Here is a 23,139-nt window from a genome sequence, read left to right as displayed (position 1 = left end):
AGTTAATTGGAACTTGGTACAAAACAGACAGGGCTTTTAGAAGTAATAATGGTGCACTATAAATGGATAGAATTTATATATGATTGACACAGGCACGGTGCCCCCCTTCCTTTTTTAAAATAATATATTTTTTAAATTTTATAAAAACAACATTCAACAAAAAATCCACAGTCAAGAAAAACAAAAAACTTATTATTATCTCAAACTTCTATCCTTTACATTGTATCTTGACTTCCTCTCATCTCCCCTTCCTGCGTTCTTTGTCAATCATCTTTAGTAATTTCTTTACATCTTAAAAAATCTTATTCTACTATAATGAAAAAAACCCCCAGTAATCATATCTAATATCATTACTCATTCTCTCATACTTCCTAAACCCTTAACCGAACTCTAAATCTACAGTGTAGCTATTCTTCCAAATTGTATCAAATTTTCAATCATGCAATAATTTTAAAGATACAGTTTAAATTTCTTCCACTCTTCTTCCACCGCGTCGTCCCTCTGGTCACGAAGTTTCCCGGTCATCTCAGCGAGCTCCATATAGTCCATCATTTTCATCTGCCATTCTTCAATCGTTGGAATTTCTTCTGTCTTCCAGTTTTTGGCTATCAAAATTCTAGCTGCTGTTGTGGCATACAACGGTGCCCTCCTTCCAAGGGTTTATCCGTTCATTTCACCAATGGATCCATCCAGCTCTTACCACAAGGAGCTCAGGGAGACGTACATTGGTGCTGCCCCATTTTATCCATACAACAGCCCTTCTTCTTTGGCGATCCCTCGTAGCCGAGTAAGATTGTCTTCCGTAAACACAGTTTTAACAATGAGTCCGTAAGTGACTGTGGAGGCCAATTCTGGACCCACACATCTTTACACAATGGGGACATTGGTTTCTGGGCGGGAGTTGGTCACTGTAAGGGTTTGCCAAGTGTGCCTTCCTCTTAGAGTGTTTCTCCCCTGCGTCCTGAGTTCTTCAAAGCCCATGACACCTTTGGTAAAGGCTGTTCTCCAATTGGAGCGCTCGCAGGCCAGTGTTTCCCAATTGTTGGTGTTTATACTACATTTTTAAAAAACATTTGCCCTGAGAGAGTCTTTAAACCTCTTTTGTTGGCCACCAGCATTACGCTTTCCATTTTTAAGTTCGGAATAGAGTAGTGAGGTAGTGAATGTAGGAAATGAACCCCACTGGAACACAAATAAGAAGCTTCCTTATTCTGAGTCCGACCATTGGTCCATCTAGGCCAGGGGTCTGCAACCTTTTTCAGCCGTGGGCCGGTCCACTGTCCCTCAGACCTTGTGTGGGGCCAGACTATATTTTTTTGGGGGGGGGGGAATGAACAAATTCCTATGCCTCACAAATAACCCAGAAATGCCTTTTAAATAAAAGCACACATTCTACTCATGTAAAAATACACAGATTCCTGGACCATCCGCGGGCTGGATTGAGTTCTGGGCACCACAGTTCAAGAAGGATACTGACAAGCTGCAACGTGTCCAGAAGAGGGCAACCAAAATGGTCAAAGGCCTGGAAACGATGCCTTATGAGGAACGGCTTAGGGAGCTGGGTATGTTTAGCCTGGAGAAGAGAAGGTTAAGGGGTGATATGATAGCCATGTTCAAATATATAAAAAGATGTCATATAGAGGAGGGAGAAAGGTTGTTTTCTGCCTGCTCCAGAGAAGCGGACACGGGGCAATGGATTCAAACTACAAGAAAGAAGATTCCACCTAAACATTAGGAAGAACTTCCTGACAGTAAGAGCTGTTGGACAGTGGAATTTGCTGCCAAGGAGTGTGGTGGAGTCTCCTTCTTTGGAGGTCTTTAAGCAGAGGCTTGAGAGCCATCTGTCAGGAATGCTTTGATGGTGTTTCCTGCTTGGCAGGGGGTTGGACTGGATGGCCCTTGTGGTCTCTTCCAACTCTATGATTCTATGAGAAGCTGATTAGGCCGCATCCAGCTCTTGGGCCTTAGGTTGCCTACCCCTGATCTAGGCCACTATTGCCGAAAATGACCAGCTGGACACTCCAGCATTTCAGATAGTGAGTCTCTCCCAGTCATACCAGGATATGCTGGGAATGGGATCCTCTGCATGCAAAATAGATACTCTTAACATTAAGCTGCGGTTCTTCCCCAAAGCCATCTTGGTAGTCCCAAAGGGGTCATTTAGGGCCCTGCTCTCTTTCCTGCAATGACTAAGTACATGCCTACTAGGGCTGGGAGATACCTGGTTTTCACCATTGTAATATATCACCAGCTAAACATGGTGATATACCGATATATCACAATGTTTGAAGTAAGGATGGATCTATGTAGAGGCATTGGCCGGCCTCATGGTTTTTCCCACATTCTGATTTCTGCACAGCACATCATGATTCGCGATCATGGTGCCAGGTTAAAAATTACGAAACCGGTATCACGACATGGACTTAGAATTTCGTATATTGTGGATACCATTCCGTTGCTGTGTTCCTCTGTTGTCAGGAGAAGTTTTTTTGAAGATGGTTAGAGGCCTAGTTAGGGTTGCCATTCGTCCGGGATTTCCCGGACATACCTGGAAAACTGCAGTCGGAAGCAGTGTCCTGGTGGAAATTGGAAAATTGTCCGGGAAAATCCGGATGTATGGCAGCCCAGGATGGCAGTGTCGTTTTTGCCAATTTCCCTTATAAATACCCCCAAAATGACTTTTTGTTGTTGTTGCAATTTTGCAACAACTTTGAGCAAAACTAGAGAAAAACTCAACAACGTTGCTCAAAACAAAAACTTTCGTGCCTGGATTTATGGCAATCCTGAGCCTAGTGGCTGCTGCTTTTACTGCTGGGTTATTTAAGAAGGCATGTAGCTGGCGAAAGGTCAGCCAAGGTATTTGGGTGTCCCCTAGTTTGTCTTGTATTTCTTGTGCCGCACAAAAACAAAACTCACTGCATCAACTGAATGCAACGAACCACTCTCTAACCTCTCGCACTGCCAACAAAAGCAAACAAATAGACAAATAAAGAACCTGTCCTCCTTACACTGACACAGAAACTCTCCCTGATTCTCTCTGCCCCCAACCTCACAGTGCCTATGACAGCAGTGTCTCACTGACCTGTAGACTCTATATCAATTGAAAACAGAGTCATTATGTGTAGCTTTGTTATCCATGAAAATATTTGAATAAAAACAAATTAAAAGAAGAGTAAGTATACTTAGGGACACTAACTCACGAGGTTCTATATTAGCAATGGGTGGGGAGCCTCTGGGCCAGGGGCAGCCAAAAGTGGCCTGGCTGCTGTCAGATTTCAGTGGAGGGAGTGAAGGGGATTTTGAAGGGTGCCAAGTGTGCAGTTGCAGTTCTGTTTCTCTCCCAAAGACCACCCACTGCCAAACAAAACAAAGAAGCAATCCAAAGTAGATGGAAAAGTGCCTTTAGAAGACTTGTGTCCCTTGCAAATACAGTGGTACCTTGGTTCTCAAACTTAATCCGTTCCGGAAGTCCATTCCAAAGCCAAAAGCGTTCCAAAACCAAGGCACACTTTCCCATAGAAGGTAATGCAAAATGAATTAATCCGTTCTGGACTTTTAAAAACAACCCCTAAAACAGCAATTTAACATGAATTTTATCTGAAGAAGTGTGCATGCACACGAAAGCTCATACCAAGAACAAACTTAGTTGGTCTCTAAGGTGCTATTGTAAGGATTTTTTTTTATTTTTCATTTTGTTGTGAATTTTACTATCTAACGAGACCACTGATACATAAAATGAAAGCAATAATCAATGTAGGTAAAGGTAAAGGGATCCCTGACTGTTAAGTCCAGTCGCAGACGACTCTGGGGTTGCGGCGCTCATCTCGCTTTATTGGCCGAGGGAGCCGGTGTACAGCTTCCGGGTCATGTGGCCAGCATGACTAAGCCGCTTCTGGCGAAACCAGAGCAGCGCATGGAAACGCCGTTTACCTTCCTGCTGGAGCGGTACCTATTTATCTACTTGTACTTTGACGTGCTTTCAAACTGCTAGGTTGGCAGGAGCAGGGACTGAGCAACGGGAGCTCACCCCGTCGTGGGGATTCAAACCGCTGACCTTCTGATCGGAAAGCTCTAGGCTCTGTGGTTTAGACCACAGTGCCACCCGCGTCCCTTATCAATGTACTGTACTATAAAATAAATAAAACCGTATTGTAGATAATAATTAAAAAAAATATCTTACCTGCACTGATGATAGTCATTGTTTGGATGGTGGGGTCTTTTATCCATTTCCACAGTCACACAATCAATCAATCAGTCAATCAATCAATCAATCAATCAATCAGTAGCTGATCTGGGTTCCACACAGTCCCAAAAACAAATTAACTGAAAAGCCTCAAAAACAAAAACGCAAAATAAATAGCAAAAACAAAAGTGCAAACTTAATCAGTTCTGGAAGTCCATTTGACTTCTGAAATGTTTGAAAACCAAGGCACAGCTTCTGATTGGTGCAGGTGCCCCGGAAACATTAGCCGATAGCCACAATTGGTGTTCAGCTTCCAAAAAACGGTCAAAAACTGCAACACTTACTTCTGGGTTTTTGGAGTTTGAGAACCAGAGAGTTTAAAAACCAAGGTACCACTGTAAGCCAGAATTGCTCTCCCATGTTCTTTGTGACTGCATTCATGCACTTTTAGTACATAGATGCATTTTGAAGTTTTGGGCTGGTAAGTAGCCACCCCTTGTGTAAGACCCAAAGTAGCTAATGATATTGCAATGGTGCAAAATGTACCAACTGCTCATGCTCACCCTTCACACTTGTGTGTACATTTAACACAGAAGTAGAAATCCTGGACAGGGCATGTGTTGAATAAGGAACTAGAAATAGCTAGAAGTTTATTGCATCTGACTGCTCAGTAGTGCCCACACTGACTGGCAGCCACCCTTCAGGGTTTAATCTGGGGATCTCACACAGCCTTCCTGGAGACGCCAGGAATTGATCTCTTTTTTGGGGGGAAATTTTTTAGTAGTTGTTTTTAATACCGACATTGCTGTTGTTTTATTCTCTTTGTAATTTGGTGTTTTTTGTACAATCAGGTGGTATATAAATTTTATGAAATTGTGTGTGTGTGTAAAAAATACAGACAGCCCCCCCACCAGCATTTAAAAACAATAAAAACAGCACAAAGCATTTTAAGTATTAAATCCAGGCAGCCAAAAGGGAGAGAGAGATTGAAAATAGCAGCAGAACACCAAAACCAGTGATTAAAAGAAGCTCAGAACGGAGAAATCTTCAAGGGCTGCCTTAAACGACAAACGAAAAAGTTGCCACAAGTCTCTGTGTGGGGAGGGCGCTTCTCAAGCATCGATAGACAAGAAATATAACTGCCGTTGCTTTTTCTTTTCCTTGTGGGCAAATTAAATTTGTACCCCCGTTCACTGTTCAGGAAAGACCATGTGCAGGTGTACTTTGGGCCTGGGAGGTGGCGGGAGAGCTGGGGTCCATTTCTGAGTCCCAAGAACAAGGTCCGAAGTGGTGTTGAACTCTTATTCTGCATAGGCTGTGGGATCTCCAAAAGTGTGCCTTGGACACCTGAGCCAGTGTGGTGTAGTGGTTAAGAGTGGTATACTCGTAATCTGGGGAACTGGGTTCGTGTCTCCACTCCTCCACATGCAGCTGCTGGGTGACCTTGGGTTAGTCACACTTCTTTGAAGTCTCTCAGCCCCACTCACCTCACAGAGTGTTTGTTGTGGGGGAGGAAGGGAAAGGAGAATGTTAGCCGCTTTGAGACTCCTTCGGGTAGTGATAAAGCGGGATATCAAAGCCAAACTCTTCTTCTTCTTCCTCCCACCCCCCTTCCCCACCCCCACCCCGACACCAAATGCCTGGTGATGTCTCCCATTTCTCCTGCATTACATAATCCCCCTTCCTCCACAGACCTTAAAAAAAAAAACAAAGCATGAAAAGGGTGGTAAAGTAGGGGCGAGAATAGATCACACACACTTGAGCTGTGATTTCAAAAGATCCCTGCAGGAATGTTGCAAGCGCCCTGTGAGGTAGTATTTTTTTTGGCTGCGAAAATAGCACCGCATAAGAATTCCCGATACATACATCAGCACCTCTGCTTTTAAACTGCAGCCTTGTTAACAGCAAGAACACTTCATTCTGACTCATCCAGCTTTCTCTCTCTCCCCCCCCCCTCGTTTGGGTAAAGAAAATAAAAGCCAATCAATAAAAAAAATACTTTCAAAGGTGCCTCAGCACAATTTCCTCCTCCCACCCAAGCTGTGTGTACTTTAGTTGTTTAGTTTTCAACCTCTAGGCCTCCCTTTCCGACTTGAAAAGCTCTCAGCGGTTTGCACCAATTAATAATACAATGCCAAGCCAGCGTCGAAATGAGTCCTTAAAAACGCAGTGCGAGAGAGCACCACGCAAGGAGGAAATTGAGCGAAGTGGGAAAGCCCTCACTTCAAAACCTAAGAGCTTGTGGCTGCAGTCCTGAAGTGTAGGCGGGTTCCCACGAGGCAAGACACAGCGATAGCAGCAAGACCCTTTATTGAACTACATAACTGGCTAACAGGGGCAAAGCAACTGCTTATATACATTTCTGAAAGCCTGGGCCACTCCCACACCCAACGTGATTGGTTGTCTAAACTTCCAAACTGCAAATCACGACTCACAGTTCAAGGTCCAGTGGCAGAGGCCCAAATCCTGAAATGTTCTGTGATTGGACAACATGTACCGAATCAGAACACAGGAGCTCAGATTCCTTAGTCCAGACTCAAGCTCAGGCAAACACAGACCACTGAATACATAACAAGTCCTACACCAGGCACCCCCAAACTCGGCCCTCCAGATGTTTTGGGACTACAATTCCCATCATCCCGGACCACTGGTCCTGTTAGCTAGGGATGATGGGAGTTGTAGTCCCAAAACATCTGGAGGGCCGAGTTTGGGGGGTGCCTGTCCTACGCTCAATCAACTTGGAAGTAGGCCCCATTGAACCAAGCGGCACTTACTTCTGAGTATACCTGTGTAGGATTGTGCCGTAAGAAGCAGGGCAGCTGCTGTGGATCAAAAGTCGGGAGAGAGCTCTTGTGCGCAGGTCCTGATTGATTGCTTCCCACACACACCTGGCCGGTCCCTGTGAGAACAGGATGTCGGCAGTGATGTGCGGTGATTTTTTTCATAGAGGAACAGCCAGGGCCAGAGGAATCAGCTTGCGAGGGCAACTGGTGGGGGGTGATGTTGTGACATCTTGATGTTGCACGCATGAGCATTGCACCTCCATCTCTAAGCAGGGCAGAAGCTTCCCAGGCTTTGGGAAGGAGGTGTCAGGCTTTAATACTTTAATACTCTAATTTACCAGGAATATTTAGGGAACTAGCCTAGTCCCCCTAGTCCACTGATCACACGCAACCGGGTGTCAGATTCTTCTTCATCATCATCACCACTGATTTATTAATCACCTTCTAAACCATCACCTCTAGGAGATTGACAGAAGATAATTAAAAACAGCAAAGACATTTAAAACAAACAAAATAAATCTAAAGAAATGGACACCAGTGGTAAAGACCCATTTATCCAACTGGGAAAGCCTGTTGGGAAAAAAGCCTTCAGTTATTGCAGGTGTCTTGTCGTATCTTGACAGGGGTGCTGCTCCACCGAATGGGGCTCCCTTTGGCCCTCAGGACATTTCCCAGCTTGTGTTCAAGCCCAGGCCATGTCCCTCATTGGCCTTGCTTTGCCATCTCGATGAGCGCTTTTGCCTGGCTGACATGTGTCCTTGATGATGCTTCTGGCTTGCCTGATGCAGAGAGGCCTAGGTGTAGAAACCTCTGGCTTTCACAATGTAGCCTGCTTTGCAAAAAGGGAAGAACTGTGTCTGTTGCGCCATCTACTTTCCTTCTGGCCCCACTACGTACCAGCGAGCTGCCCATGAAGGGATGCATCGTCCCTTTGGCTGGAAAAGATTCCCCTCCTCTGCTGTGAATTTAATTATCCACCGTGTGCAGAAATGCTTCCTTTCGCTTGTCCGTAATCTCCTGCTCATCCGTTTGATTGGATAACCCCGAGTTCAGGAATCAGGAGAGGGAGAGAGCAATGTCTCCCCATCCACATTTATTCCACTACGTGTGCAATTTTAGGAAAGTCAATCACATCCTCTCCACCTCAGTACCAAACTGGAGGTGCTGTTTCTTGCATAGTTTCTCTTTGCTTAGTTAGGAGTGTAAGAAGTTGCTGGCGCTGTTGGATTGAGACCAACCAGGTGCCTATTTGAACCCTCCAAGGCATCACAGCACCCAGATTAATTGTTTTCGTTAAACATGTCTGCAGTACGCAATGGAAGGAAAACTCCTTTTGACACCACCAGCGAGATGTTTTTCTCCCGTTGCAAATCCCAGCAGTGGGGTGTTGGGGGATTTATTTGTGTATCTCTGCTATTGATACAATTCCTTTCCATAATTTCCATAGTTTCCTGCTTGGCAGGGGGTTGGACTGGATGGCCCTTGTGGTCTCTTCCAACTCTATGATTCTATGATTCTATGATTTCTAAGTGGCGTGCAGGAAATGTGTATAAAAACATACGAAGAAAACTAAGAAATAGCAAAGTGTCAAGTGCCTGAGGTTTAGAAAGGAGGGGGGCTGTTGAATCCCAGTTGGAAGGGAGTTCCATACTGGTTGGTTGTGGGCAAAAAGGTTAGTCCACCATTTCATCCAACTCGGCTTCCTTTCCCAATATTTGTTTAAGATAAATGCAGTAAGCAAGGAGAAGGGCTAGACCTCAGTGGTAGAGAATCTGCTTGGCATTAGGTTCAATCTTCAGTGGCATCTCTCGGTAGGGCTGTCCCCTTCTCCTTGTGCCCTCCATCTTTCCCAACATCAGGGTCTTTTCTAGGGAGTCTTCTCATGAGGTGGCCAAAGTACTGGAGCCTCAACTTCAGGATCATTCCTTCCAGTGAGCACTCAGGGCTGATTTCTTTAAGAATGGATAGGTTTGATCTTCCTGCAGTCCATGGGACTCTCAAGAGTCTCCTCCAGCACCATAATTCAAAAGCATCAACTCTTCGGCGATCAGCCTTCTTGATGGTCCAGCTCTCACTTCCGTACAATATTGAGAATATTGGCCGCCAACATTGAGGGAAGACCTTTGGAGCAGATTAATTTGCTTGCAGCTCTACTTCAACAAACTGGGTCACATTATTTTTCTCCTTGTCCTTTAAGGATGCGGGGGGTGGGGGGGGGCAGGGCGGGCGGACACACATGGCTGTGACTCTGCCTCCTTGCCCTTCTTTCCCATGATTGATGTGGGCATTTCCTTTTCGATGGTTAAATCCAAGGGTGTTCATCACTCAGCAGTCCACAAAGCCTGGAGGCAGGAAAACCAGCCATCCCTCCTTGGATGACCTTGGGTGTGCTTGTTTCTGGCCAATCCTTGGCTTGTTCCTTTGTTGACAACTGCTCTCCATTCCCCCATCAACTGCTACATGCAGCTCTGGAAATGTCCATGCCAACACAGCGTGGCAGAAGCTCCCCTTGGCACAGTTCTTTGGCATCCTTCTGCCAGCGCTAGGGACGAAAGCCAAGTGAGGCGAAATAATGAAGTTCCTATTTTTCACCCTTTGTCGCCTTCTCTGGTATTTTTGTGTCCAGTTTTTCTGCATGGCGGTTCTCTGAGCGTCCATAGAACAACAGCAGCAACTTCACATCTAAATTACGAAAAGGCAGAAACTGAAGCAGCGGTTGTGCTACTTTTAAAAACAAATTCTATCAAGGCTTATAGAGAAAAATGCAAAACTTAATATCTTTAACCTTTTTTAAAAAACAAAACAAAATGAAGACTTTTATCTAGATACAATAAAAACACAGAGGGGGGAGGGGGAGAGAAATAGAGAAAGTGAAGGAAAGAAATAAAAAGAGTAGAAAAGAGGTTAAAAGAGAAAAGATAGAAAACTAAAATTCAGAAAATAAATAACTTCTGATTCTTCATCTATCTGCTATATTAAAAAAGCAATATTCAGTTTGTCCAATCCACCCAACAAAGCCACTTTCTATAAACAAACAGGATCTTCAGTCCTCAAATCCAGATATCATTATTTCTTTTTCATGTAAAAAGTCAGTGAGGGGCTTTCAATCTTTAACACATGTTAACAGTGACTTAACAATGTTTAGTCTCTGACTAAACATGTCAATTTAGCCATTTCAACTAAGTCTGTTAAGTTTTAACAGCCATTCCTCCATTGCTGGTAATAATGGGTCCTTCCATCTCTGTGAATATAAAAGTCTCACAGCCGTAATCATATATTGTAACAAAGTTCCACAGTCCTTTTCTAACTGTATATCCATAAGTCCCATCAGGAAGAGTTCTGGCTTCAGTTGAAAATCAGTAGTGGTCATTTCTGAACTGAACTCTTCGTGACAGCCTCCCTGTCTATTCCACAGTGTTAGCTATGGCTTTCTGTGGTCCCAACTGTATTTAAAACAGTACCAGTATCGTAACACTTTAAACATTCATTGCTTCCTGCCCAAGGAATCCTGGGAGCTGTAGTTTGTTAAGGAAGGTGATAGTTGTTAGGAGGCCCCTGCTCCCCTAGCAGAACTACAATTCCCAGAGTTCCCTGTGAAGAGCGATTGACTGCTAAACCGCTCTGAGAACTGTAGCTCTGGGAGGGGAATAGGAGAGCCTTTGAACCCAGTTTCCTTCTTCCTTCAGATAATAATAATAATAATAATAATAATAATAATAATAATAATAATAATTTATTTGTACCCCGCCCATCCGGCTGGGTTTCCCCAGCCACTCTGGGTGGCTTCCAACAAAGATTCCAACAAAGGTCTTCCCTAAATGTTGGTGGCCAATATTCTCAATATTGTACGGAAGTGAGAGCTGGACCATAAAGAAGGCTGATCGCCGAAGAATTGATGCTTTTGAATTATGGTGCTCTCACTTCCGTACATTACTATTGGGAAAACCATAGCTTTAAGAATGTATTTTAATGTATTTTAATCTTTGTTGGACACGACTGAACGACTGAACAACAACAAAATACATTCAGAGTGATGAGTTCACAGAAGCCGGTGCCATTACAAATGTGATGGCCTCGAAGGTGCCACAAGTCTCTTCTGCTATTTTTAAGGAACGTTGGTGTATCTGTAGGGTTTTGAGACCAATTTCAGGTCTGTGAGGTGACTCGTTTTGGGAAAATGGCATGGGAAAATGGCCGACTTGAGTGCCAAAATCCCAGTCTAGTTCGGAGGCTCAAGTGATTGCAGTCAGACCCCGTCTGCATTATGCATTTAAAGCAGTATCTTATCTTATCTTATCTTATCTTATCTTATCTTAATCTTTACAGAGTGATTTAACAGCCCATCTCTCTTCCCAGGGAACTCTGGGGATTGTAGTTCTGTGAGGGGAATAGGCGTCTGCTAACTACTCTCAGCACCCTTAACAAACTGTGGTTGCCAGGATTCTTTGGGGGAAGCTATGAACTGGTATGATACTGCTTTGGAGGTATAGTGCAGATATGGGGCCTAAGTCTATACAACAATAATCCTTTTTGGGGCTGCAGCAGACCTTATGGTTTCAGCACCAAGCCAGCTTTTGTTTCTCCAGCTCGATGAAGAGCTCAGGTGGACCTGGAACCTTGCTTACTGCTCCGGGATGTTTTGCTCGCTCACAACAAAAAGGGTGCTGGGAATTTTTTCCAAGGGGAAAGTTACAGTTTACCCCCAGGGTCATGCATGCTCATTCAGGCTACGTCTTCCTCCGCTCGGCTTATTTGGTGGGTTCCTCTCTTGAGAAAAGCTTATTTGTTTGACGTGCAGAGGAAATAGTGCCCCGGGAGAGGATGCTGTGACATATGTTGGTGGCAATTTTTCTCTGCCCATCTCTCCTCCGCTGTGCACTGCAGCTCTGCCGACGCAAAGCCCAGAGCCCAGTTGAAAACATTGAGCACCTCCTTGACCCAGTTCAGGTACTGCACAATCAGCCATGGGCGCTCTAATCTGGAGATGCCTTTGGTGAAGGAGGAAAACAATTCGATGTGAGGAGCCCTTTGAGGGGCTGCACATCATTCCGGCCTGTAATTGCTCCTGACCTGAAGCCCTCTTGGGAGTTCTCCTGGCTGCTGTCAGGAAATCAAGTTTAACAGATGTCAAGTCTCTCTCTCTCTCTCCCCCCCCAGCCCCTTTTGGAGGAAGGCCAGAGGAAGATCAGTCAGACTAATTTGAGGAGTGGAAAGATATGTCTTATGAGGAGCGGCTTAACATGCTTGCCCTTCAGATCACAGCGAGTGAGGGGATCCAATTTAAGCACGCTTGATGCTAAGGGAGTTCAAGTCAGGGTGCTGTTATGGACCCAGAGGCTCATTATGTAATAGAAGAAATGCCCAACTGGATCAGGCCTGTGGCCTATCTTAGTCCAGCATCCTGTTTTCACAGTGGCCAACCGGATGCCTATGGGGAACTCACAAGCAGGATTTGAGCACAAGAGCAACTCTTCCAGTTATGGTGGTTAAGAGCGGTAGACTCATAATCTGGTGAACCGGGTTCGCTTCCCCACTCCTCCACATGCAGCTGCTGGGTGACCTTGGGCTAGTCACACTTCTCTGAAGTCTCTCAGCCCCACTCACCTCACAGAGTGTTTGTTGTGGGGGAGGAAGGGAAAGGAGAATGTGAGCCGCTTTGAGACTACTTCGGGTAGTGAAAAGCGGGATATCAAATCCAAACTCTTCTTCTCTTCTTCTTCAAATACCAATTGCCTCGTTTTCTTGCTAGTGGGCTGCAGTTTAGCTGGCAGAGTGGAGAGGAAATGGCCAATTGGACCGGCAACCTCAATTTCACGGATGGCGGAGCTCTGAGGAGTGGCGGTGACACTGGCACCAGGTACAATCACACACACCAAGGGCGATGTGGTGGCGGGGTTGACCGTGGTCTCCGGGGAGAGTCCCTTGGCACAGTCGGGGCAGGCCCCACACCTCAGTGGCAGAGCCCTGCCTCCTTTGCATGCATGAGGCCCCAGGATTTCTGGTAGCAGCACTGGGAAAGTCCCTGCACCCACAGAGAGATCCCCGCAGGTCAGAGCACCAGGGTTAGATGGAGCATTGATCTAACTAATGGGATGCAGGTGGCGCTGTGGTCTAAACCACTGGGCCTCTTGGGCTTGCCGATCAGAAAGTCAGCGTTTCGAATCCCCACAACAGGGTGAGCTCCGATTGCTCTGCCCCAGCTTCTGCCAACCTAGCAATTCGAAAGCACACCAGTGCAAGTAGATAAATAGGTACCGCTGCGGCGGGAAGGTAAACGGCGTTTCCGTGTGCTCTGGCTTCCGTCACGGTGTCCTGTTGCGCCAGAAGCAGTTTAGTCATGCTGGCCACATGACCTGGAAAGCTGTCTGTGGACAAATGCAGGCTCCCTTGGTCTAAAAGCGAGGTGAGCGCCGCACCCCATAGTCACTTTTGACTGGACTTAACCGCCCAGTGGTTCTTTACATTTTTACTTTTTACATCTAACTCCGTGTATGTCATGGACTGGCTAAGAGAAGAGAATAAAGATTTGGGGAGGGCGAGACGTTCAGCTGCACAAGTGCAAATCCTTGCGTTAGTTGGTCCGATTAACAGATAAGTCTAATAATAATAATAATAATAATAATAATAATAATAATAATAATAATTCAGCAGTCTTTCCCCAAATTGGTGCCTCCCTACAGAAGTTTTGGACCACAATGTCCCATCAACTGATGGCAGATGTAGTCCAAAATAGCTGGCGAGCACCAGGTTTGGGAAGGGTGATCTGGAAGGATAGGCACATAGGATGATGTCTTATTCAATCAATCAGTCAATCAATCAATCAACTTTGCATACTGCCCTTCATCCAAAGATGAGAGGCTGGTTCATAGCATAAAGATACAAAAATGGAAACGTAAAATGCACAATAAAACAGAAGCAGAACAAACCCAGTAACCTCCCTCCCACAAACACGTTTGAAAGGCCCTACAATGTCAACCAGCCAAATGCCTGGAGATGCTGGGATTTGAACCCAGGGCTGCCTGCCCTTGAGTTATGGCCCTCTCTCCCCACCCAATGCAGTAACAGGATTGGCCTCCAGATTTGCCCAAACGTGCCCCTCGCGCGCTGTCAGCTCTGCGTTCATTTCAAAAGGCAGAGTTAGCACCTGAAGCAATGTGACCCTTAAGGAAAAGATGAGCGAAAGCCGATCTGGACGCTGCAGTGCATCGTAATGGGCTAGGATGGCTCTCGTGCAGCAGCTGCGTGACTCAGGCTGTTATATTTGCAGAACGCATCACTCAGAGCCGCTCCTCCTCCTCCTCCTCATGCTCTCCAAAGGCAGCCGGCACAACCCGTGACCCTTTCAGCTCACATACGGTAACTCCATAAGAGCCTAGTGCTAAACTTACTATTTATTTTAGTTTGTGATTACATTTTTTTAAAAAATTCCTCCTTTCATCCAAGGGCCTCAGGGTGACTTTCAGGCTCCCCCCCCCACCCTCATTTTTTATCCTCAGCACAACCCTGTGAGGTAGGCGAGACTGAGAGGCAGAGGAATTTGAACCTGGATCTCCCTGGTCTTAATCCAGAGCGCCAACCATTATACCACCCTGGCTCTCTTACTCATTTTCACCACCCTATTTTCTTGAAAACAGGTGTGGGGGAAAGGGACTTTCAGCTATTTTTGACAAAAAAACTACAACCCCAAAACAGGGGACAGTTTAGGCGGCTGCGGCAATGCTCCTCTGAGCAGCCAGTGGCTGCTCTTTATATTTCCCAGAAGCTTTTCTGGAGAAAATCACTTTGTGGTGACATAGCATTGTTCCCAGGAGACTTCTGGGAAATTAAAATGGTGGCCAGCCTGACAATCACCTCTCTGGTTGTTGTGAAACCTGTGTTGGAGAAAAAGTGAGGTGTGGGGGGTGGTTTCAAGGCACCCCTTTCCAACTGAGAGCTTTAGGGTCATCCTAAATAAACTTCCTGGTTGGCTTACTACTTGGACCTCAAGACATGGCTAGTAGGCTGTGTTCAGGTTGTTGGAAGGGCCATCACTCAGTGGTAGAGTGTTTCCTTTACATGCAGAATCCCTGACATCTCCTGGTAGAACTGGAAATGACCCTCACCTGAAACTTTGGGGAGCTGCTGTCAGTCAGTGTAGACAATACTAAGCTAGATGGACCAGTGGTGATGATAATGATGATGATGATGAATAATAATAATAATAATAATAATAATATTTATACCCCGCCACTCTGGACGGCTCCCAACAGAGGACTAAAAACAGAATAAAATGTCAAATATTATAAACTTCCCAAAACAGGGCTGCCTTCTGATGTCTTCTAAAAGTCAGATACAGTGGTACCTCGGGTTACGAACTTAATTCGGTCTGGAGGTCCGTTCTTAACCTGAAACATTTCTTAACCTGAGGTACCACTTTAGCTAATGGGGCCTCCCGCTGCCACCGCATGATTTCTTTTCTCATCCTGAGGTAAAGTTCTTAACCTGAGGTACTACTTCTGGGTTAGTGGAGTCTGTAACCCGAAGTGTTTGTAACCCAAGGTGTTTGTAACCCGAGGTACCACTGCAGTTGTTTATTCCCTTGATATCTGATGGGAGGGTGTTTCACAGGGTGGGCGCCACTACCGAGAAGGCCCTCTGCCTGGTTCCCTGTAACCTCACTTTTCACAGTGAGGGAACTGCCAGAAGGTGCTCGGAGCTGGACCTCAGTGTCTGGGCTGAGCGATGTGGGAGGAGACGCTCCTTCAGGTATACTGGTCCGAGGCCGTAATTGGTTTAAGGCAGCTTACTGTCACCCCAGGTTGTGCAAGCCTTGTCTAAAACGACCATTAGGGTTGACGTTTTTCTTGCTTGGTCCCGGAACTTTTTGGGAATCTAAAGAGAGCAGAGGGTGGGCCCAAGGACCCAAGGATTACACACACATGAAGGTGGTTTGTTTGTTTGTTTGTTTTTTTAGATTTTTTTGCAAAAACTTTATTGATTAAAACACAATACATCCAATACATTCTCACATTAACATACAATATCATTTTTATCATACATTTCCCATTTTTCCATCCTCACACCCACCACCCAACACCCCTCTGACTTCCCTCCATCACTCTTTCGACTTCCATTATAAGCTATTTGTTCATTATTTGTACAATCTTAATTTCTATATATTTCTATAATCATATTTAATTCTTTATATTAAATTATTATTCTACAACTCCTTCATATCTCTTACTCCAAGCATATTAGCACTTCTTTCTTTGAGCAATGTTTCTCCATATACTCAATTTCCATTGTTCCTTGAAATTTTGATTTGTTTGGTTTCTTATTGCTGCTGTCAGTTTTGCCATTAACAAATACTCGTTTAACTTGCCTATCCACTCATCCTTTGTTGGGACCTGTTGTGTTTTCCATTTAGCTGCTATCGCCATTCTGGCGGCCGTGCTAGCATACAAAAAAAGGTGGTTTATGGTTGTTGGAAGGACCCTGAGTGAGAGGCAGGGAAGGGGAGACATCCCAGGATGAGAGATTTGGAGAAGAAAGGAAAGCTCCCAGGTGAGAGCTGGGAGGGTCCACCACTTTCTGTGGGTGGCAAAGGTTGAGAGCTACCTTTGAGTGAGGACTCTGCATTTTCTTTCCTCTTTCTTTCTCTGCTTTTGTTTTTTATTTAGCTTCTCTTCTCTTACTGGACCATGAAAAAAGCTTTAATAAAATCTTAGGAAAATAAAATAAAGAGAGCAGGGGAGGGGGGAATGCACGGAGAGAGTTTGAGGACCTAGAATGCTTCATCACTGCCCTCTCCCCTCTCATGCCAAACCGGACACCAGAACATAAGCAGCAGGGGGGGGACTAGGTAGGTGGCTCCTGCTGACCTCAAGACATTTGATCCCCGAGGGTAATCTTCCTCCCTCTTTGCAAACCAGAGTCACCTTCAGCTTCATTCTGCAGTGAAACCGTAGTCCTGGGCGTAGGGGGGTCATGAGTTGCTAGCGATTAGAAGGATCCAAAGCATGATATTTAGCAAGGTGACTTTGCTCCGATGTTACAGCCGCCAGCTGCAGCGCTCGGAAGTTGTGACCTTGTGCCGTTGCTTGGGAGATGGCGCTTCGCTTGCCCTTGTGCACCATACTGTTTCCCACTGGCAGTGCATTGTATCTTGCGATGTAACGACCCTCTCTTTCGCCCAAAGGTTCCCAGAGCAGCCCGTGGCAATTAAAACAGCAATAAACAATCAAAATCACATTCTCTAACGCCCACAGCAGCAATGCAGCGTAAAAACCAGTAACCATTCTGACAGTTTGGGTTATGTTGTTTCCTTTGCTAACTGGTGGTCTTCCAGATGTTGCCAGCCCACCCCCCAGCCTGCATGATGGGACTTGTAGTCTTAAAACATCTGGAAGGCCACAACCACCCCAGTCTATTTGAATGGACTGCTGCTGCTTGTTTTAACTTCTTGTGCTATTTTGTATGCTGAAATAGTACTCTTATTGTTTCTGACTGTTTTCTTGGCCACCCTGGGAACATAAATAAGGGAGGAATATTAGAAAGCAATCTTCAAAGGAGCATGAAAACGGCCTGTAGTTGGCAATGAAAAGGACATTGGATTTGGCACCAGGCGAATTTTGGATGAGGAATGTTTGAAAGATCTTGGCATGTTTAGCGTGGAGAAGAGATGGGCTACGGCTCAAGGGTAGAGCAGCTGCTTTGCATGCAGAAGGTCCCCAAGTTCAATCCCCACCATCTTCAGAGACCCCTGCCTGAAGACCTGCTGCCAGTTAGTGAAGACAGAATTGATCTAGGTGGGCCAGTTGATCTGATGAGGTGTCAGGAGTGTGTGCCGGGGCCAGGCCCTGGGACCAGCAGGGCTTTGCAGGACTAGGGCAAAGCAGTTCTAAAGAGGCAGGGCGCGGCTTCACAGGTGAGGCTGCTTCATAACTCTCTGCACCTGGTGGCAGGAGCTGGCAGGGATATCAGGCCAACTTTTTCCCTCAGCTCTTTGCCACAGCAACGCATTCCCTGCCTCGCTGCGTGCCTCCTTGTTCTTTGGTTGTGACCTCGTGCCTTGACTCTTGGACTGTGACTTCGTGCCTTGACCCTTGGACCGTGAGTTTGTGCCTTGACCCTTGGACTGTGACTTTGTGCCTTGACCCTCAGACTGAGACTTGTACCTCGTGCTTCCCGTCCCCTGGACTTCGGCTCCTCGGACCCTCTTGCCTACCAACTTGCCTCTGGTCCTGATGTTCCTCGCTGCCAGCCCAGACCGTGACATGCGGTATAAGGCAGCTCCCTGTTGTTGGCATCCATCTATCTAAAGACAATGGAGTGCACCTTCGGGGTGAAGTCAAACCATTGCATTAGCAGCACCAAAGTGACCTCCCTGGGATGCAAGCCTGGGCAGTATGTCTGGAGGTCCTGGGCTGCCCAGACGGCAAGACCCCCTTCTCGGCCTCGCTGCTGTGCCCCAAAGAAAAGTAGAGCAATACATTTGGCACTGGCTGGGATGCAGGAGTTGCCAGAAGGAGACGGAAAAGGCACCATCCAAGTGCCTTAGGGACTCCACTCCGGATCTGTGTAGGGTTTACTCCTTAGCCCTTTCTTCTCCTGCAAGGCAGCAGAGAGTTAGAATCAGTATTTTCCTTCTCCTAAATGGGCTATGTCCCCAGGTTGACAAGCCAAATCTGCCCCTCACTTCCCTCCGCAGCACATGCAGAAACCGCCTTCTTGACCGTTGGACCCATTCTTGGTCTCATCAGCTCAATCTGCCAGAGCCTGTCTTTGTATGCAGGAGAAGTCCCTAACTCACCAAGGGTTTGAGACCCATCGGCTACCCTCACCTGGTTTCGCACAGCCGGGGTGTGGCCACTGTTGCATGCTGAGCCACAGGTGAGTGCTGAGTGCAGGGTGGGGACAAAAGGTGGACAAACGACCCCAGAAGGAGCACGACATGTCCCCCACCAGAAGTACTACCCCTCTCCTATGACCCCATACACCCCAAGGTAGTTCCTTATATCCCTAAGATTAAGGCAAGATTAAGGCAAGAGCATGCAACTTGCCTTAATCACCTTGCCGACAAAGGTCTGTATAGTTAATGCTATGGTTTTCCCAGTAGTAATGTACGGAAGTGAGAGCTGGACCATAAAGAATTGATGCTTTTGAATTATGGTGCTGGAGGAGACTCTTGAGAGTCCCATGGACTGCAAGAAGATCAAACCTATCCATTCTTAAAGAAATCAGCCCTGAGTGCTCACTAGAAGGACAGATCCTGAAGTTGAGGCTCCAGTACTTTGGCCACCTCATGAGAAGAGAAGACTCCCTAGAAAAGACCCTGATGTTGGGAAAGATGGAGGGCACAAGGAGAAGGGGACGACAGAGGATGAGATGGTTGGACAGTGTTCTCGAAGCTACTAACATGAGTTTGGCCAAACTGCGAGAGGCAGTGAAGGATAGGCGTGCCTGGCGTGCTCTGGTCCATGGGGTCACGAAGAGTCGGACACGACTGAACAACAACAACAATGCAACTTGGGCAATCAATCCTGAAATGGACTCTGTGCCCAGTAGCCACTCAATTGCCTGGTTTCATGTTGGTGAAGGAGGTTGATTAAGACAAACTGGGTGGACTTATTTCTTCCCTGTTCCCCGTTTGTGCTATTCAGCTCCTGCCAGCCCAGCTGCGTGCAATTGCACCAGGCAGAGTGGGAGTTAATAGACACAGAAACCGCACCCACCAGGGAGAGCGGATGGACAAAAGTACAGCAGAGCTCTTCCAGGTGGGGAACTCCCAACATGCTGCCTTTGGAAAGAGGCCTTTCTGCACATCTGCAAGCTTGACTAATCAGCTGCAGAGGAAGGAGGGGGCTGGGAGAGGGTGCAAAGTGAAGCCCGGTGGAAAGGAGGCTCTTAGAGCAACGTGCTGCTCTGAAAAGTGGAGTTAATGGAATTGACATGAGATCTGAATATAGCACAGGATTCAGAAGTGCTTAGATTTCCATTCGGAGCTGGCATGGATGGATGGTCTCCCAGGTGGCAACTCCAGCCTCAAAGCAGTTTTATCCAACGTGTTATGGCCCTGCCAAATGTTAACCAAGGTGTGGTGAGAAGCTTGCCCACGGTCTATTTATTTTCCAACATTGAGATGCATATTTAAATGCCACCCTGCACCTTACAGTCAGAGGCTGGTGTGCAGAAATAAAACATGCACAAACTTGATAAAGAACTATACCAACTTAAAATGGCGACAGTGTAAAAGACTGGTGTCACAGAACAACAGTACAACAGGAGGCGAAATCATCAAATTCATCCAAACTTTCCTACACTCGACTTTGGGAAGATGGAACAAACTTTTCTCCTGCGTAGGACTCAAACCAATTGATTCAAGTTACAAGAAGGACTATTACAACTAAACACCAGGAAGGACGTTCTGACAGTAAGAGCTATTTGCCATTGGAATGGACTTGCTTGGGAAGTGGTGGACTCTTCTTCATTGGAAGTTTTTGAGCAGAGGTTGGATGGCCATCTCTCATGGATGCTTTAGTTGAGATTCCTGTTTTGTGGGTAGTTGGACTAGATGAGCCTTGGGGTCCCTTCCAACTCTATAATTCTATGGATACATTACTGGTGGCAAGCGCCCATTGGGATTGGTGAAACAGAAGCCAGGGAGATCCGTCTAGGCAGAATCCTCGTTAACCACATTGGTTGAGTAGGACATAATGGTCAAGGCAGTTTATCTATGATCAGTGATAAGAGAGGAAGGCCTGGGTGGAATACATCCCAGAGGGGCTTTGAGGTTTGGAATCTCTTTTCCAAAACCTGGTAGGTACACAGGTTTTCTCAAGTCTTACATCTAAGAAGGTAGGAAGTTTCTAGTTCTCATGGTGAAAGAAAAGGAAGCTTCCCTAAACTGGACATTTTCTTGTTAATAGAGAGAGAGAGAGAGAGAGAGAGAGAGAGAGAGAGAGAGAGAGAGAGGTGTGTGTGTATGAGATGGGTTTCCAAGATATGCTTGTCCAAATGACATGTAGGGATTTTGGTGTCTCTGGAAGATGCAGCCCAGATTTTGTGCTCCTTTCAGCAGTTACGATTACACAGTTCAACTGAAGGTCTCGGAGCGCAGCCTATTTTATTCCTTCTGATAATTTTATGTGGCAAAATGCTGGACAGGCATACATCTTCCCTGCTGCTTTCGCTTCTGGATGGACCTTTGTTTTATTTTTATCCAGTTATCTGCGTAAACAGGAAATGACCAAGGGAAAGAAAGAAAGAAAAACCCCAAGACATCTTGAGGAGTGTTTATATCCTTCTCATAAAATTGGTAGCTAGCACTGACCCACCTTGCTTTCCTTTCTTTCTTCCTCAATCTTGGAGTCCCTCCATGAGCCAAGTTTCCCTCTAGCCTGCCGGATTCCCATATGGCAGATGAGCTGTGAAATGTGAGCTGGGTTTTTCTAATTTAGGAATTGTAGATAGCACAGCCAGGGAATGACGGACGTCATCCTTGAAGATTTATTTGTCTTTTACGGCTGACTGGTCCAGCACCGCCACCCCACCCCATCATCTTGGCTGTAACATTTTGTAGTAGGAAACGTCTCTGTTTCTCCCATTGCTTTGGAAGGTTGGAATGTAAGAAGAGCCTGCTGGATCAGGCCAGTGGTCCATTTAGTCCACTATCCTGTTCTCACAGTGGCCAGCCAGATGCCTATGGGAAACCCTCAAGCAGGATTTGAGCAAAAGAGCTCTCTCCCCTCCTGTGGTTTCCAGTAACTGGTATTCGGAAACATTGGTGCCTCCAACCATAGCGGCAGAGCATAGCCATAATGGCTAGTAGCCACCAATAGCCCTCTCCTCCATGAATTTGTCCAATTCTCTTTTAAACCGATTCAAGTCCATGAACATCACTGCTGAAATCCTGGAGCACTCAAAGCAGGAATAGCTCAGTCAGTAGAGCATGAGAGTTTTCATCTCAGGGTTGTGGGTTTGAGCCCCACACTGGGCAAAATATTCCTTCATTGCAGGGGGTGTTGTAGATGATGCTTCCAACTCTACAATTCTAGGGTTTTGTTGAAGCCCCCTGCTTATTTGGGCTCAGTTCAGAGTGCTAGTGTCAACTTAGGAAGGCCTATGCGGCTTGGGACCAAAGTATCTCAATGATTGCCTTCTCTTGTGCAAACCTCCCCATTCCTTGCAGTCATTTGGAGGGGCCCTTCATTGGATTTCCTCACCTGTTCCAAGCCATGGCACCTTGGAGAGGGACCAAGAAGTGTGTTTCAGGACCATGGACAGTGATTCTGCAGTTGAAGTTGTCTCAGCAATGTCTTAGAGCAGGCACGTCCAACAGGTAGATTGTGATCTACCGGTAGGTAGATCACTGGACGAACACCAAACCCAAAAAAAGGGGGGTAGATCACTGCCAGTTTATAACTCTGTGAGTAGATCACAGCCTCTTGGGAGTTGGCCACCCCTGTCTTAGAGCAACTGGCAGATCTTTAGAGGCGTTCACAAGCTAGAGGCGCCTCCCTCCAAATCTGACAAACTACATTCCTCTGCATCCATTGGCCTCTTCTAACCCCTGAGGTTTCAGGTTATGAGGACAGCTCATAAAGGTCTCTCTAGTCGTTCAGGCGCAAAGGTCTCCATAGGGTTCTGGAGAGATGTGGGTGCCCGACTGCCCGTGGCACTACATTGGATGGACATGGGATAGACCAGGAAGCAAATCCATCTGCTTGGGGCTGCCATTGTTGGAGAGGTCTTGCCTCTGATGCTTCCAGGTCCGAGGCCATGGTGAGTGATACGCAAGCAGTGGACCTCTTCTGTGACCCTTCTCTCTCCTTCTTCCACCCCACCTGTTGTTGTTGTCGTTTAGTCATGTCCGACTCTTCGTGACCCCATGGACCAGAGCACGCCAGGCACTCCTGTCTTCCATTGCCTCCTGCAGTTTGGTCAAACTCATGTTGGTAGCTTCAAAAACACTGTCCAACCATCTCGTCCTGTCGTCCCCTTCTCCTTGTGCCCTCCATCTTTCCCAACATCAGGGTCTTTTCCAGTAAGTCTTCTCTTCTCATGAGGTGGCCAGAGTATTGGAGCCTCAGCTTCAGGATCTGTCCTTCCAGTAGGCAATCAGGGCTATCTGTGTTGATCCTATCTGTGTTATAATCTGTAACCCTTCTTCATGATAAGGGGTGTGTGTGGGGG

The 23,139-nt window shown here is 46.3% G+C and overlaps 1 protein-coding gene across 2 annotated transcripts in view; it reads left to right on the top strand.

Moving 5' to 3' along the window:
• The window catches only part of ST8SIA5 (ST8 alpha-N-acetyl-neuraminide alpha-2,8-sialyltransferase 5), a 47,942-nt gene that overhangs the window by 9,866 nt on the left and 14,937 nt on the right, over positions 1-23,139 (top strand). Inside the window, exon 2 of one of the 2 annotated variants that reach the window (XM_033164425.1) lies at positions 12,716-12,823. The exons of the other annotated variant lie outside the window; for it this stretch is intronic. Coding sequence (XP_033020316.1) covers positions 12,716-12,823 — 108 coding nt within the window. The remainder of the gene's footprint in view (positions 1-12,715; positions 12,824-23,139) is intronic. 2 annotated transcript variants of the gene reach the window in all.

The sequence above is a fragment of the Lacerta agilis genome, chromosome 11 (assembly GCF_009819535.1).
Source record: "Lacerta agilis isolate rLacAgi1 chromosome 11, rLacAgi1.pri, whole genome shotgun sequence".
NCBI classification, from domain to species: Eukaryota; Metazoa; Chordata; class Lepidosauria; order Squamata; family Lacertidae; genus Lacerta; species Lacerta agilis.
Note: the sequence above shows the minus strand (reverse complement) of the source record. Positions and strands in the feature narration are given on the sequence as shown.